Source organism: Canis lupus, chromosome 6 (genome assembly GCF_003254725.2).
Source record: "Canis lupus dingo isolate Sandy chromosome 6, ASM325472v2, whole genome shotgun sequence".
Taxonomy (NCBI): Eukaryota; Metazoa; Chordata; class Mammalia; order Carnivora; family Canidae; genus Canis; species Canis lupus.
Genome location: NC_064248.1, coordinates 829,878 through 847,096, shown reverse-complemented (window position 1 = coordinate 847,096; position 17,219 = coordinate 829,878). Strand labels below are relative to the sequence as shown.

The 17,219-nt window shown below is 43.3% G+C and overlaps 1 protein-coding gene and 1 pseudogene across 6 annotated transcripts in view; both read right to left on the bottom strand.

Annotated features, from left to right (window-relative positions):
* The window catches only part of LOC112646092 (BTB/POZ domain-containing protein KCTD7), a 95,147-nt gene that overhangs the window by 71,178 nt on the left and 6,750 nt on the right, over positions 1-17,219 (bottom strand). For 5 of the 6 annotated variants that reach the window (XM_049110786.1, XM_049110782.1, XM_049110784.1 and 2 more), the window contains one exon: positions 16,598-16,970. In XM_049110786.1, the coding sequence (XP_048966743.1) occupies positions 16,598-16,970 (373 nt within the window). Of the gene's footprint in view, positions 1-12,910; positions 16,971-17,219 lie in introns of those variants that run through there. The other variant, XM_035718165.2, reaches the window with a different exon arrangement.
* LOC112646093 (ATP synthase subunit e, mitochondrial-like) lies at positions 1,566-6,450 on the bottom strand (annotated as a pseudogene).

Genomic DNA, 17,219 nt, shown 5'->3' with positions numbered 1-17,219 from the left:
TCCCTTCATGGAGCCTGCTTCTTCCTCTGCCTGTGACTCTGCCTCTCTCTCTCTCTTTCTGTGTGTGTGGGGGGGGGGGGGGGGGGCTCATGAATAAATAAATAAAATCTTTAAATAATCAATAAAAATTTTAAAAAACTCATTTTCTGGACTAAAATATGTTCTACTCTAGACAGTGTTTTATATGCATTTAAGAAAAATGTGTATTCCATTATTGTTAAGTGAAGAGTTCTATATATGTCTGTTAGGTATACCTTGATTATAATGTCATTCAAATACTCTTTCCTTCTTTTTTTTTTTTTTTGAGATTTTTATTTATTTATTCATGAGAGACACACAGAGAAAGAAAAAGGCAGAGACACAGGCAGAGGGAGAAGCAGGCTCCATGGAGGGAGCCCAACGTGAGACTCGATCCCAGGTTTCCAGGATCAGGCTCTGGGCTGAAGTCTGCGGTAAACCGCTGAGCCTCCAGGGCTGCCCTACTCTTTCCTTCTTGATCTTTTTTTCTGGTTGTTCTATCCATTATTAAAAATGGGTTACAGAAATATCCAACTATGGTTGTAGAACTATCAATTTCCCTTAATTCTGTTCTTTTGTTTGTTTGTTTCATATGCACTTGGTGCTCGTATGTTAGATGCATATATGCTTATAATTGTATTTTTGGATTAAACCTTATTCTGTATATAATGTCATTATTTCTTTTTTATTTTAAAGATTTTTTTTAATTTTTTTTTTTTTTTTTTTTTATGATAGGCACACAGTGAGAGAGAGAGAGGCAGAGACACAGGCAGAGGGAGAAGCAGGCTCCATGCAGGGAAGCCGATGTGGGACTCCATTCCTGGTCTCCAAGATCAGGCCCTGGGCTGAAGGTGGCGCTATACCGCTGAGCTACCCAGGTTGCCCCATGTCGTTATTTCTTATAACTGTTTTTCTAATGTAAAATCTATTCTAATAATATAGCCATCCCAAACTCTCCTTTGTTTGCTGCTTGCATGGAATACATTTTTTCATCTGTTTACTTTCAACCTCTTGGTGTCTTTGAGTCTAAAGTGAACCACCTTTTACAGACAACATATAGATGTAGCTTTTAAGAAAACATACTCTGCCCATCTCTGACGTTTAATTGGAGACTTTAATCCATTTACCCTGAAGTAATTACTAATAATGACTTCTGCCATTTTGCTCTTTGTTTACTGTATGTCATATATTTTTTGTTCCTCAATTCTTCCATTACTGCAGTTTTTGTTATGTACTTATTTTTCTATAACCTACCATTTTTTGTAAAGATTTTATTTATTCATTACAGACAGAGAGAAAGGCAGAGACACAGGAAGAGGGAGAAGCAGGCTCCATGCGGGGAGCCTGAGGTGGGACTCGATCCCGGGACTCCAGTATCACACCCCAGGCCGAAGGTGGCGCTAAACCGCTGGGCCACCGGGGCTGCCCTATAACCTACCATTTTGATTCTCTTCTCTTTTCTGTATATTTTAAATTTTATTTTCTTTTTTTTTTTAAGATTTTATTTATTTATTAATGAGAGACAGAGAGAGAGAGAGAGGCAGAGACATAGGCAGAGGGAGAAGCAGGCTCCATGCAGGGAGCCTGATGTGGGACTTGATCCTGGGACCCGAGGATCACAGCCCTGGTCAAAGGCAGGCGCTAAACCGCTGAGCCACCCAGGGATCCCTAAAATTTATTTTCTTAGTGATTAGTTTTAGGATTACAATTAGCATCTTAAATTTATAACAACATAGTTTGAATACCAACTTATTTAAAATTGTATATATTCTGTACCTATAAATCTGTCCCTTTCATTTTATCTTGTTATTGTCACAGATTTCATCTTTATAAATTGTATGCCTATCGACACAGGTTTTTCTTTTTTTTTTTTAAGATTTTATTTATTCATGAGAGACACAGAGAAGCAAAGATGAGACACCAGCCGAGGGAGAAGCAGGATCCCTGCGGGGAGCCCAATGTGAGATTCAGTTCTGGAACTCGAGGATCACGTCCTGAACCAAAGGCAGATGTTCAACCGCTGAGCCACCCAGGCGTCCCTTAACACAGGTTTACTATTAATGTTTTTATGTACGGGTCTTTTAACTCACATAGGGAAAAGCCTTTTTAAAAAGATTTATTTTTTAAAAAATATTTTATTTATTTATTCATGAGAGAGGCAGAGAGAGAGCCAGAGACACAGGCAGAGGGAGAGGCAGGCTCCCTGTGGGGAGCCTGATGCTCAACCGATGGAGCCACCCAAGGGCCCCAATATTGGCTTTTATATCTGGCTGGGTATTTATCTTTCCCAGTGTTATTTCTCCATGTAGTTTTAACTTACTGTCTAGTGTCATTTGCTTTTCAATCCAAAGGATTGGAATTCCTTTGGGCATTTCTTATAGTACAAGTCTGCTAGTAATGAATTCCCTTAGCTTTTATTTATCTGGAGATGGCTTAATATCTCCTTCATTCTTGAAGAATAATTTTGCCAGATATAGCCCCTTTTTTAAGATTTATTTATTTATTTGAGAGAGAGAGTATGAGCTGGAGGAGCAGATGGAGAAGGAGTGAGAATCTCAAGTATTTTCCATGCTGAGCATAGAGCCCAATGAGGAACTTGATCTCTCAATCCTGAGATCACAATCTGAGTTGAAACCAAGAGTTAGATGCTTAAGTGACTGTGCCACCCAGGCACCCCTAGATACAGAATTCTCGGTTGACAATTTTTTTTTTTTTTTAATTCATGAGACACAGAAAGAGAAAGGCATAGACATAGGCGGAGAGAGCAGCAGGTTCCCTGCCAGGAACCCAATGCGGATCACGGGACTCGATCCTGGAACCCCAGGATCACACCCCAAGTCGAAGGCAGACGTGCCCAACCGCTGAGCCACACAGGTGTCCTATCAGTTGACAGGTTTTTCTTTCAACACTTCAAATATTATGTCATCCCACTGCCTCTGACCTCCATAGTTTCTGATGAGAAATCAGTTTATATTCTTACTGAGATCCGTTTTATGTGATGGGTTTCTTCTCTCTCGCTGCTTTCAAGATTCTTTTTCTTTGACTTTCTTACAGTTTGATTATGTTCCTTGGTGTGGACCTCTTTGAATTTATTTCACTTGGAGTTCTTTAAGCTTCTTGAATTTGTGTTTTTAAAAATTTATTCATGAGAAACAGAGAGAGGCAGAGACACAGGCAGAGGGAGAAGCAGCCTCCCTGCAGGAAGCCTGATTTAGGCCTCAAACCCAGGACCCCAGAATTATGCCCTGAGCCAAAGGCAGATGCTCAACCAGGTGCCCCTTTTATATATTTGCCCCATTTGCTTTATCATTTGTTCAAGCTTTCTCCCTACACACACACACACACAGTTTTCCTGAAGAATATAACTAAGTTGCAGACATCATGCTTCTTGATTCCTACATATTTCAGTGTGTATTTCCTAAGAAAGATATCTTCTTAGAAAACCAAAGCAGAGGGACACCTGGGTGGCTCAGTGGTCCCTCTCCCTCTGTCCTACCCCTCCCCCCCGCCCCCGCTCATGCTCACCTGTGCTCTGTTCTCTCAAATAAATGAATAACTAAAATCTCTGGGGGAAAAAAAAGAAAAAAAGAACTTTCCTCTCTACTTCTTTTATGTAACTATTTCTGCCAACATAAATTCATGGATTCTTATTTTATTCAGTGGGTTATAACCCATTACAGTTGGCCCTTGAACAATGTGAGGGTTAAAGATACTGACCTACTGTTGAAAATCTGCAAATCACTTTTGGCTTCCCAAAACTGAACTACTAAAAGTTTATTGTTGACTGGAAGCCTTATTGATAACATAAATAGGTGTTAATACATATTTGTATGTTATATATATTATAACATGGTATTCTTACAATATAATGAGTATAGTAATAGTATAGAGTGATGTTAAGCATCTTTTCATGTGTCTGTTGGCCATTTGGATGTCTTTTTTGGAGAAATGTCTGCCTATTTTGGGGGGGTTAGGCGGATTAATTTTGGGTATTGATTTGTATATGTTCTTTATATATTTTGGATACTAACCTTTTATCAGATATGTCATTTACAAATATCTTCTCCCGTTCTATTGGTTACCTTAGAAGACAACTGTTGTGTCCTTTGCTGTGCAGAAGAAGCTTTAGATTTGATGTAGTTTACAGATCTTTTTTTTTTTTTTTTGAGCATCACACAAAACAGAGAACTTTATTCATCCGTACCATTCCAGAGAAAAGCAGGCTCACTTTGTCTCAATGTGTTTCCATTTATCCTGCTTCTTTTCCTCCTTAGCTTCTATATCCTTCTTTCCACTTCTGCCAGAGGTTTCAGGTAGTGATAGCACTTGGCTCCATAGGCCATACCAAGGAATAGAGAAGAGTAGTGGCTGCGCTTGATGAGCAGAGACCTGCACTGGTAGCACCATCTTGTCTGTAGCCTTAACCAGATTTTTTTTGATAAATACAGAAAAGTACTGTAAACGTATTTTCTCTGTTTATTCATGAGAGACACAGAGAGGCAGAGACACAGGCAGAGGCAGAAGCAGGCTCCATGCAAGGAGCCTGATGTGGGACTCGATCCTGGGACCCTCAGCCAAAGGCAGCCACTCAACCACTGAACTACCCAGGTGTCCCCGTATAACATTCTCTTTTCTCTAGTTTACTTTATTGTAAGAATACAGTATATTTTATATATATAACATACAAAATATATTGACTCTTTATGTTGTTGGTAAGGTTTCCAGTCAGCAGTAGGCTACTAGTAGTTAAATTTTGGAGGAGTCAAAATTACATGTGGATTTTCTTCTGCCAAAGGGGTCAATGACCCTAACCCCTGCATTGTTCAAGGGTCAAATATACCATCAGATTTTAAAGGTGTGGTGGTGGGGAAGCTGGAGCTCTACAGGTACTGAAATGGACAGATCTCCAAAAGATAGTGTTAAATGAGAATAGTAAGGTGTGGTGGTATGCTACCTTTTTTTTTTTTTTTTTTTTTTTTTGGTATGCTACCTTTTGATTTCAATATAGATATATATTCTCCTAGGATGTATATCTCCTTCTAATATATATGTGTGTGTGTGTGTGTGTGTGTGTGCATGATATATATTCATATGTTCTGTTCTACAGTATATATATTCATACACAGAGAAAAAAAGGGAAAGAGAGATACATGTATACATTCTAAAATAGCTATTGTATATATAGGAAGAAAATTATTTTTAAAAATTGGGTCATGTGATTGTGGAGGCTTGGTGAGTCCAAAATCTGACAGGGGAAACTAGCAAGCAGGAGGCTCAGGAAAGAGTTGCATTTCAAGTCCAAAGGCAGTCTTCTAATGAACCAGGAAAAAGTAATACTGTAGATGAAATCTTAAGGCCATCTGCTGTCCAAATTCCCTAGTGCTTGGGGGAAGCCAGTCTTTTGTTCTATTCAGACCTTCAACTGACCCATACTATGGAAGGCAATCTGCTTTACCCAAAGTCCACTGATTTGAATGTGAATCTAATCCAAAACACCCTTACAGAAACAACCAGAATAATATTTGATCAAATATCTGGGCAGTGTGGCCCAAAAGAGTTGACAGATAAAATTAACCATCACAACTCTGCCCCTTGTCAACTTAACACCCATCTCTTTAAATCATACTTAATCTGCTACTGAAATCTCTTTACCTGGTGGGATGACCCAAACTTTCATTCATGAAAGGTTTGGGCCATTATTAGTCCTACCTAGATTGGGTTGTTGTTTTCCATTGACTTTAATCACAGGGTATGGTAATAGTAAAATACCCTTAAAGGTCTCCTGTCCCTACACTGGAAGGTTGTTTGACAGACTTTGAGTGAGTACCTCTTTTCCAGGCACTGTTTTAAGCACTGGGATAGTTGTGAATGAGAGGCAAAATCTCTGCCTTAAGGGAGCTTATTGAGCTTATTTAAAAGGAAATAACCTAAGATTATTACTATTGGTAATAAATGCTATAAAGGAAATAAATCAGGTAATGTGGTAGGTAGATAGACAATAATGGAAGTATGCTTTACATGGCATGATCAGACAAGGTGTCACTGAACACAAAATAGGAAAGTGAACCAGCCCATGAGAAGGCTAGGGGAAGGGCAATCCAGGGAGAGGGAATGCCAATCACAAAAATCTGAGACAGGAATGGAAAAAGTCCAGAGTAGAAGATGGGAAACAAGGAACAGAGTGGTATAATGAGGCTGGGAATGCATAGGAACCAGATCAAACATGGTAAGATCTTTCAATTTCATTCTAAAAACAAAATGTTTTAAGTAGGCATGCTGGAGGATCTAATCAACCTTTTCGAGACTATTTTGGAGAATAGATTGGAGGGGATAATCAGGGATCAAATTAAGCCAAGAAGCCTTTGTAGTAATGCAAAGTGAGAGATGATGGTGATTCAGACAGGTGAATTTGTGATGTTTTCAAGATACATCCTGAAGACAGATTCAAGACTTGGCGATGGACTGCAGCAGGTGAGGTAAGGAGAGGAGTTCAAGATGACTCTCAGGTTTTTGTTGACTACGTGAATGGTGGTGCCATTTCCTGAGATAGAAAAGATGGAATAAGGAAGATATTTGGGGTAGGAAGAGGAAATAAAGAATTCCATTTGGATATATTAAGCTTGAGATGGCAAATAGATACTGAAGCAGCAGTATTTAGCAGGTTATTGGGTATGTAATTCAAGGCTGAGGAAAGAGGCCTGGATAGAAGTATAAATTTGAGAGTCATCAGCATATAGATATGTTAGTTATTGATTGCCTCTTATCTCCATATTCATCCTTCATTGCTTCTGCAAAAATTGGGTTGGAACCTTTGAATATTTTTTCCTTTACCAGTTAACATGATATTAAGCTTGATAGTAAAGGATACTGGTGAGATATTGCTAAGAGGAAAGGTATTTTCCTTTCTGTGCCCCGCCCCCCCTTTTTAAAGATTTTATTTATTTATTCATGAGAGACACACAGAGAGGCAGAGACACAGGCAGTGGTAGAGGCAGGCTCCCTGCAGGGAGCCCAATGCGGGACTCAATCCTGGGTCTCCAGGATCAGGCACTGGGCTGAAGGCGGTGCTAAGCCGCTGAGCCACCCAGGCTGCCCTTCCTTTCTGCTTCTGGTGTAATTGTTCACAGCCCAGCTTCTCCAGCACCCAGCTCCTGCAGTGCATGGTAATCAGCAGCACAAAGATGCCAGCAGCTTTCCCCAGCACTCACCTTGGGTAGTTTTGTAGTGTATTGACTTTGTTTTCTTTTTTTTTTTTTTTTTTAATTTTTATTTATTTATGATAGTCACACACAGAGAGAGAGAGAGAGAAGAGAGGCAGAGACACAAGCAGAGGGAGAAGCAGGCTCCATGCACCGGGAGCCCGACGTGGGATTCGATCCCCGGTCTCTAGGATCGCGCCCTGGGCCAAAGGCAGGCGCCAAACCGCTGCGCCACCCAGGGATCCCCTGTTTTCTTTTTCTTTTTTTTTTTTTTTTAAGTTTTATTTATTTATGATAGTCACAGAGAGAGAAAGAGAGAGAGAAAGAGAGAGGCAGAGACATAGGCAGAGGGAGAAGCAGGCTCCATGCACCGGGAGCCCGACGTGGGATTCGATCTCGGGTCTCCAGGATTGCGCCCTGGGCCAAAGGCAGGCGCCAAACTGCTGCGCCACCCAGGGATCCCTGTAGTGTATTGACTTTGATAAAACACTTCCCTGAACAGATTTTCCCAGCACCCTAGGGGATGGATTTCCAGTAAGTTCCATTAAGCATAGCACTCCAGTGACTTCTCTGCCTTTCAGTAAACCATGGCTATGTCCCCTCCAAAAAAGTCTGATACCAGCCCTCGGGGAGGAGTTTTTCTTCCATGGATCGTCTATTCCTAGCTCTATGTGCTACTCCTATATTCTTTATAGTTATCACTACTATTCATTAGCCAATCCTTCATTATTCCAATCCAATTATAATTAGCAGTTATTTATATTAAAAATATAAATTGGGGCACCTGGGTGGCTCAGTGGTTGAGCATCTACCTCATGGTTCAGGTCATGATCCCTGGGTCCTGGGATCAAGTCCTCCATCAGGCTCCCTGCAGGCCGGTGTTTCTGCCTCTCTCTGGGTCTCTCATGAATTAAAAAAAAAAAAAAAAAAAAAAAAGATATAAATTGTTCAGATTACTGCATTGTTTTTTTTTTTCTCTTGACTAATACAAATGACTCAATGCAATTCAGGCAAGATCACTGAAGAAGGAGGCAGTACAGACTGATAAGGTCATATAAGGTCCCAAGAAGTCTCTATGTTACTCTCCATTTTGAATGGGTTAGATGTAAAGGCACATGGAATAGCATAGGTGGAGCAGAAGCAACAGAGTTCAATTTCCTCTCCTGTCACCCCAGTCAGCCATTATAAGACAACACAGCCCCCCCTTTTTTTTTTTTTAAATTATTTATTTATTTATTTATTTGTGATAGTCACAGAGAGAGAGAGAGAATGAGGCAGAGACACAGGCAGAGGGAGAAGCAGGCTCCGTGCACCGGGAGCCCGATGTGGGACTCGATCCCGGGTCCCCAGGATCGCGCCCTGGGCCAAAGGCAGGCGCCAAACCGCTGCGCCACCCAGGGATCCCCAACACAGCCCCTTTTTGTGACACGTCAGCAGGGTCTGAATTTTGGTTGGCCTCTGCTGCATGTGGTACCTACCTGCATTGCAGCCTGCAAAGGCTTCTCTGTTAGCTACAACCAGAGTTGGAATTTCCCTACTGGCCTCTTTCTTGGGATCTTGCATTTATTTGGAGTATCTTCTGAAGCCAAAATGTTTGAAAAACATTGGCCTGCCTTCACTGTGTAGAGCAAGCTCCCGGTTTCACCTTGAGTACTCCAGGCAAGGTAGACCGACATCCCTGAGTTCTTTCAAATGCTGCCCCTAGACCTTGAATCTGTTGGTTATATTGCAACTTTCACACCTACAAGAGGTGTTGGCCTGCCAATATCAGCATCAGAGACACGCAGAAACAAGTGACAGAGGCTGCCCATGCTTATGCCTCCTTGTGACCCCTGTCAAGGCACTGAAGTATGTCTTGGTTGTGTAGGGCCAAAATAGGAGAAAAGATGTACAGGGTTTTCAGTTATTGGAATTAGGGGTCCTTAACAAGGGGTCAGGTGAAACCCCTTCCTAAAAAGACAGGATGATCATGTGGAGAAGTTGAGGATGAATGAATGGCTACTGCCTATAACCCCCAAAGTCATGGGTAGTTGAGTATCTGGAGACCCTTCCACCTAACAAACATCACTTTCTTGTACATTATCATGAGGAAACCTGGGTTGGATTATCTGGAAATTCTACCTCTGTATCTTAATCCACAAACCCGGGCTGTCCCAGGGGTGCTGCTGCCATAAAGGAGTCAGGAATGCCATCCCAGCAGGGAACAGCACTGACAGGGTTCAACTCAGGCAATAAACCCCATGTCTGTGGAATCCTCCGGGATAAAGGCCCAGCCAATGTAAGTGGTAGAACATCCCTGCAGGTGACTCTAAGGGTCTTCCTCATGTTCTGCTTCCCTGAACCGATGAGAACTTCCAAAGAGAGCTGCATTTGTTAGCATAAAATTAGGCAATTGGGGGAATGCCTGGATGGCTCAGCGGTTGAGCATCTGCCTTCAGTTCAGGGCATGATCCCGAGATCCAGGATCTAGTCCCATGTTGGGCTCCCCGCAGGGAGCCTGTTTCTCCCTCTGCCCGTGTCTCTCATGAATAAATAAGATATAAATAAGATCTTATAAATAAATAAGATCTTTAAAAAAAATTAGGCAATTGGATAGACTATTCCCTGAATATGTCTGGAAGCAGATACATTCTGCCTTGACTTCTGGGACTGCCAAGTGAACAATGCCATCCTCATTTCAGCCAATAGTGATGTGGTCAGCTCACCAGGGAAGTCCCTATTTTTGTTAGGAAGCTCTTGGTGAATGTAGTTTCCAGGAAAAGTATTTTGATTTTCCTTTCCAAGTAGAGGAGGGTGAAGCTAACTTATCTGTTCATTAGGGTCTTACAAGTATCTTCTGCTGCCGTGGTGGAAGTAGACACAGAGCTTAGAGAGAAGGGCTGAAAATGCTCTTCAGATCCTAGCAGGCCAGATGAGAAAGCTGAATTGGAAAGTCAGGGACCTCAGTGTAAAGAGCACCTAACTGCCTGAAAATAAGTTGGGAGCAGTGCTGGACAGTGTCACTGCTAGGACTGGCTACCAAATGCTGGGTGAGGGATTGGTCAGAAATGGAACCACCTTTAAAATGATAAAGACAGGGCAGTCATGAGTGGCAGGGGTGGGTGGTGGTAGTGGTGGAGATGACATGGTGAGAGTAGGGACAGTGGGCAACATAAGCTGAGGCAGAGCTGAAGGTAAGGATGTAATGTTGGAAAACACACTAATAAAGACACTTATAGAAGTTGATACACATTCTGGGGACTTAAACCTACTCATGATACCATCCAATCCCTTTACAAAAATAAAAAGGTATAAATATTTCAACTCAACTCTTAACATACATTTCTTTTAATGGAGGTCAAGCTCCAAGTTTTGTGGTGCTTTGGGGTTCTATTTCTTAATTTTAGTAACAAAAGAGAAGTATATATATATCTATTCCAAGATCTACTAGGGCTAGGCCATCTGCCAAGATCACATGATATAGGAAAAAACCCAAGAGTCTGTAATATATTAGGAGAATCTTCTAAAAGTCATGGTTTGTGGGTGATTCAGGTTGCTACTGAGATCACAGAAGGGTGGAAAAGATACATCACATGATTTGGGCCCCTTTTATGAAGCACTTCTGGACAGTTTAAGATGATTCAATTCAAAGTCTTTCCTGCAGTTGCCTTGGATTTTTTTCTGGATGTACAACAGTCCTGAACGTTTCTACTTAGTTGCAGGTGGTTGGAGGTGTCCAGCACTGCTCCCAACTTATTCATGTCACTGCTCAGGAAGAACAGGTATGTGAACGAAGAAGTCCTTAGCAATCAGGAATGGGACTACCCTGTTCCTAAGTCTGAACATGTTACTGCATGTATGCGGGTGGATGGGGGATTCTGGAGGAGGAGGTAAAAGCGTGGCCATTGGATCTCGTAGATAACCTGGATCTATGACTTCTGGAATAACACTGTCAGTTTTTCTCTGTATTTAGACTTTAGAAGAAGATATTCATCTTAGGGAGAAATGAGATACCTAATGTTCACAGTTAATAAGATCACTGTAGAAATGACTAGAGAAGGAAAGAAAAGCACATAATTACCCTTGCTCAGAACAAGAACTACCTTCATTAGCACCCTATTCATCTAGGTGCTTCATTTTAAAGTTATGTTAGAAATAAAGTTTAAAACTGTGTTTAAAAAATAGAGAACAAAAAAAAATAGAGAACACTAAAATACAGGATAGGAAAAACAAAATGGTAAGGAATCAAAAGAAAATTAAAGGTAAATAAAAGCTAAAGGAACATGCTGTAAGTTAAACAAATCAAAATGAGAAGTAAGTAAAGCTAGCTAAGAGGTCATCTTCAAAATGATGACAAAGGAATAAACAGGCAGGGTTGACACCCAGAGTCTAAAGGCCATAAGCCCCAAGCCAGACACACAAGAGCCCCTGAGCTAAATTAAAAAGCCATATATTCCATTATTCTCTTGATGCCAGGGGTCCCTGAAGGAGGGCCGACGCCTCAGGCATACTTCCCCACATGGTTGGGCTGCATAGCACGTCTGCATGGTGAGGCCTGTAGGCTGCAGGAGTCTGATCCCGGACCATCTCTTGCACACCAGGGTCCAACCAGGCAGCCAGCACTTACCTCTGCTCATCGTCCGTGAGTGGGGCCTGTCTCCAACTAGTGACCGTGTGTCTCTCACTAGAAGGGCAGTACACTGGAGACCCCAGCTAGCCCCTCAATGCTCAAGGGCACGCAAGACCCACACATCAAAGAAAGTCTCTCCTTTCCTTCTAGAGTATCTGCTCTTCAAATTTTCACTGGTAGAAGCTAGGTGAAGCCCTAAGCCTGATAGGTGGGACACTGAGCTGCCAAGAAGAAGGGAGGGCTCTACTGAACACCTGTGAGGATTTCAGAAAAGGACCCTGGGTTTGAATCCTGACTTTGTTACTTACTGGCTATGTGCCTTTGAGGAAATTACACCTTCATGTTGTTCAGTTTCCAACTTGTTAAGTACCATTAGTGTATCATTACCATGTGATTGTGTGCGCAATAAGTAGGTCAGGGAATAGACTTGGCACAGGTAATGCAGTGCTTCTGTTTAAAAGTCAGTGTAATCAGAGATTTAAGGAGGCAGTTGGAGGGTGGCACAGCTAACCCAACATTTCAGAACTCACCTTTCTGGGTTAATCCATGAAATGACTCCAAGGGACATCTTGATGAGGACACTTACTAGCCAGGAAGATGTCAAGTCTGCTTTCAGAGGAAGGGCAACTTATGTCCATTTTCCTTAAGGAAGGGTCTTAACCACTGAGGCTCACATAAGCTTAGAGCCATTTATGTCTCCCTTGAAAGAAGTGGAGGGCTTTCTGTCAGAACCACCTGACATGGTTGTGAGCCACAAAGTGACTATTGTGGTATTTTCTTCCCCTGGATACCTCTCAATATAAGAGGGCAGAGCTGTATGCTTAGGCTGGGTGGGAACACTCCCACCTGTGGAACAGAGACAAGGCTAGAGTAACTGCAGAACCACCTTCCATGGGGCCCATCTCCCTTTAACTTCAAGCCAGGGCAGAAGTTCAGCTGTTGGTTTCAGGAAAGAACCTATTTTATTTCGCTGAGCATCCCCAAACATATCATATCTTAAGCACAAATCAAGACATTATTTGCTGGCACAGTGCGGGGCAGAGGAGGGATGAAATAAGTCTCTAGAAAAGAAAGGCACAGCACCCAGGTTCTAATTCTTTAATGCCACGTGAGGGTATTGGGGCTCCATGCACCAAAGCGCTCACAGACAGGTAGTAAATAAACATAGGAAGTGTTACACCATTTACACAAACCCAATACCATACAGAAGGAAGACAGTGGACCCAGGTGACCTCCCGTGCTCCAGAAGCAAACTGTTCCTATACCCAATCTTTGTTCCCGCCTCCTCAACCCCTGCCAACCCACCCTTCCCCCAATTAACATATGTATACATATATGTTTCTTCCGGAATTCCAAAAAGTGCCTCTTCCACTCCAGTTCCCCACACTCCGGCTTCTGATGAATAAAGCCTCCTCTTTTAAGGATCACAAGCAGGCACTACCTTCATGAAAGATCCCCAGCAAAAAGGTACCCAAGAAAGCTTAACTCAGAATCAAATATGGCCAGAAGGTATACCAAAGGATATTTAAAATTCTATCTGGGATCAAAATGATCAGCAGGACTAGTTTTTGTTTTGTTGTTGTCATTTGTCTTAACCTCTTCAGGATCCAGCTTAGACCAAGATCACACACTGAGGCTCACCCAACTTTGTGGTTTGCAAATGTCATTCTTCTAGTCCTCCAACAAGCAACCCAGAACAGGAAGATTATGTCACCTGACCAGCCTGAGGCACAAGGCTCAGACAGCTCCCAGAATATCCTAAGCCCCAGGAAGAAAGAATAGAAACTTTCAGAGCACAGTTGACTGCTTTCCACATGATAAACACTGGACAGCCTCGTGAGTTAACCAAAGGTAGAAGAAGGATGGTGATGACTCCTCTATTTCTTCTATTTAGAGCGTTACCCAAAGAACTCCTCCATCTGGGATGCTGTGATGTGTTTCATTGTGGTTTTGTTTCAATCTTTTTTGTTGCCATTAAGTTTTTCATTTTTATTGAATTTTGTTATGGCTGCTATTGCACCATACAATCCTATCTCCTAAAACTTTTACCTTCCCATCCAGTGAGCATGACGCCTGGGAGAAAAGGTGCCCAAAGTCAAACATAATGGAAGCTTCCAAAGGCAGGCACTTGGTTTGACCCATCGATATTACACACAAGAATTCTATGAAAATATATTCCCTTTCCATTGGGAAGAAGCACTCATCCTTTGGAGCCCTCCTTCCTAACCCAACCCTGTTTATGCTCTAGACCTGACCACTTAGAACTGAGAAGGGAAATAACTGGGAGAAGTCACTTCCTCAGATATGACCTTTATTTGGAGACCATTACTACAAAACCACCACATCCAGGAGCACTTTTCATCCTGGCCTTGGCTTCTCATCACAGAATGACCAAACTAGGCCACTGAACTCTTTTATTTCATTTGGAAAGGGCTCTAAGCTGGCTGCCAGTATCCCTACTCTCCCTGGCCTACTGGCCCAGAGCCTTGTCTTTCCCACAGTGGCATAGAGTACACCACTGTAAGGGCAACAAAGGGGCAGAGTGGGTCCCAAGGGGTGTCTCTAGCAAGGGGCATGGGGACAGTGTTCTTATCCCCTGACCCTGTGTCCCTAAGCTAGTCTTTTTTTTTTTTTTAAGACTTTAATTATTTGAGAGAGAGAGCGTGCACAACAGAGAGACGAGTGGGCAGGAGGGGCAGAGGGAATGGGGGAAGTAGGCTCCCTGCTAAGTGGGGAGCCTGAGGTGGCTCAATCCCAGGACCCCAGGATCATGACCCGAGCTGAAGGCAGACACACCCAGCAGACCGAGCTGCCCAGGCGCCCCCCCCCAAGCTAGTCTTCAGGGCCTGTTTTTGAGCAAACTTGCATTTGATCAAACAAGTCACGATCTTATACGTATGAATTCTAAATAACCAAGTACTGTGATACTCTGTGCCAGGGGTGGGAACAAGAAGGAACCAAGGCCAGTTTACTGAAAGCATTGGGATTAATTGTCTGCTTTCTACTCACACTGCCTTTCTTCTCAATACCTTGCCTCAGTGTCTGTCCAAAAATGGATTTGTATTAGTCAGTAACATCAACTAGAGTAATTGAAACGAAAGACTTCTGTTAGAACAAGACATGAGCCATGCTACCAGACTAAGCTTCAAGCAGGGACACCAACTCGAGAATCGTGATGATTTCATTTGTGGATGAGAACAATAGCAAGAACATATATCTCAGAACCTGAATGACCGACTGCACTTTCCTCTTAGAGCTCAGTCTATACTTCTGTTCCACCATATGAGATAAAATGTAAGAGTGCAAAACCACACCCTGGAATCCTGTTCCACAGAGGGCTAGAAGGTCACTGCCCCATGAAGGAATCCAGCCAGGTCCCAGGGCTCCGCCTTCTCTTCCTCAAAGGTATGCAGATGTCTTCAGTTCCCCCTCGCCCTACCTCACCAATCCAGTCTAGTAGGACTGAAAGTAGTGACGCTGTCCTCACCAAGTTTTTACATATAAAAAAAGTCTCTATACACTCACGATCACAGGGAAAGGCCTTTAATGCAGCACAGAAATGTTATGTTCCAATTACTGATGCTGCATAGCTCCTCCTTTAGGAAATGCATGCATATCCTGCTTAACTGCCCCAGCTTGCAGATGGAGCAAGAAGAAAATGCAGTGGGAGCTGAACCTTGTGGATCGTTACCTCTCTGAGATGTGGAGGGTAAAACATGATGAAGCTTTGCTGCTATCATCCTACAGTTCCTGGTATAGCTGTGCCTCCCCCCAATCCTTTCTTTGCTTCCTCAGAACAGAAACTCTCCTAGGAGAATGTGAGCAGCAAGAACAGGGTTTAAAAAAGAGGGGGCTTCTATCTATGGAGGTTCACCACAAATTGGATGCTGACACATGAAATGGCAGCCAAAGAGATTCTGAGCCTCCAGAAAGGATGTTTCGTCTCAAAGAAAACAGAAGATCTACGCAACTTGCCTGCTTGACTCAGGGAATCTTCGAAAGGAACCTCTGAAATCTGCATAACAGCCCTGAGAAGATAACTGTTCAAGCAAGGAAGGTTGGTGGAAAGTAGGAGAAGCCAAGGCCCTGAGGTAGGGCTGTAAACATTGTGCTTTTCTAAGGCCAACCTGGTACATGGCTTTGGCAACTATGGTTACATCTCCAAAAGGTGGTGAAGAATATGTTTCAGAAGGAAGAGTCTTTCCACATCCTAAAATAAAGTGTGGAACTATCCCTGGGGGAAGAGGGAGAGAAGATGCTTCTTCTTCAGTCAGGGGCTGTGGGGTGGTTACTTGGGTAAATCCCCCATTATATTCTGTGTTTATACGCTAGGCACAAGGAAGGGATAATTGAACAGGGCTGAGAAAGTGATTATTCCTATATTAGTTTGGTAATGTGGCTCTAAAAAGGGCAGAAACTCTCTTGCAAGGTCAAGAGAGTGACAAAACCTCTCTGGACTTCCTGGTCAAGCCCTAGCTAGCCAGACACCATCAGCCTCAGGCAAAGTCTGCTGTGCCTTGAGGAAAGGTCAGGGGAGTGCAGGTGCCAAGTCCCTGTGGACCACAAGCCCTGAGCCTGACCCCGAGGTACAGCCGGAAGACTGGAGCTGCCGGAAGACCTCCATCCTTTTGGAGCTGTGCCTCAGGACTTGGTCCTCACCTCAGCAGGTCTGGGGCAGTCAGTATCCCTTCCAGGGATCTTATTCCCAGAGCCACTAAAGAGAATGGACACCCTCCCTGACAGGACTCTGTTCCCTACCAGGGCTACTCACCACCATGTGATCTTGAACTCATAGATGGGGCGCTTGCAGTAGTAGTGGTTGATGAGGTGCTTGTCACACACCCCGATGCACTGGTGGTCCACGATGAGGCCCTGGGCTGAGAGGTCTGTGACCAGGCAATGCAGTAGGTCATAAACATCAGCCACAGCCTCCCAGGGCCCAAAAGACACATCCACTTCGCAATGGTGCTCAAAGAGCTGCCCATCACTCTCGCTCCGCTCGAAGCGCAGGGAGTTGAGAAGTGGACACTCATAGGGGGTGATGGGCATCTCTTCCTTGAAGACACAGACCTTGAGCTTGGCAAAGCGGGCCTTCCGCTGTACTGCACGCAGCCGGGCAATCTCCACAATCCGCTCCAAATGGTCTATGGGGGTGAACACAGCAGCCATTACTGGGACAGGGGTCAGGGAGGTGGGGGTGGAGGGTGGGCAAGGTAGTGTCAGGGCGCAAAGAGAGAGCCCCAGTGAAGGCAGGGTCCAGCAGGGGAGGGAGGTCCCAGGGAAGGGACTCTGGAGGCCTTTGAAAGGCACAAACATAAATGGGGATCATAAGTTGCCATGACAAAAGGAAACCAAAAAGATGGGATGAAGACAATCCTTTTGAAATGTGATTT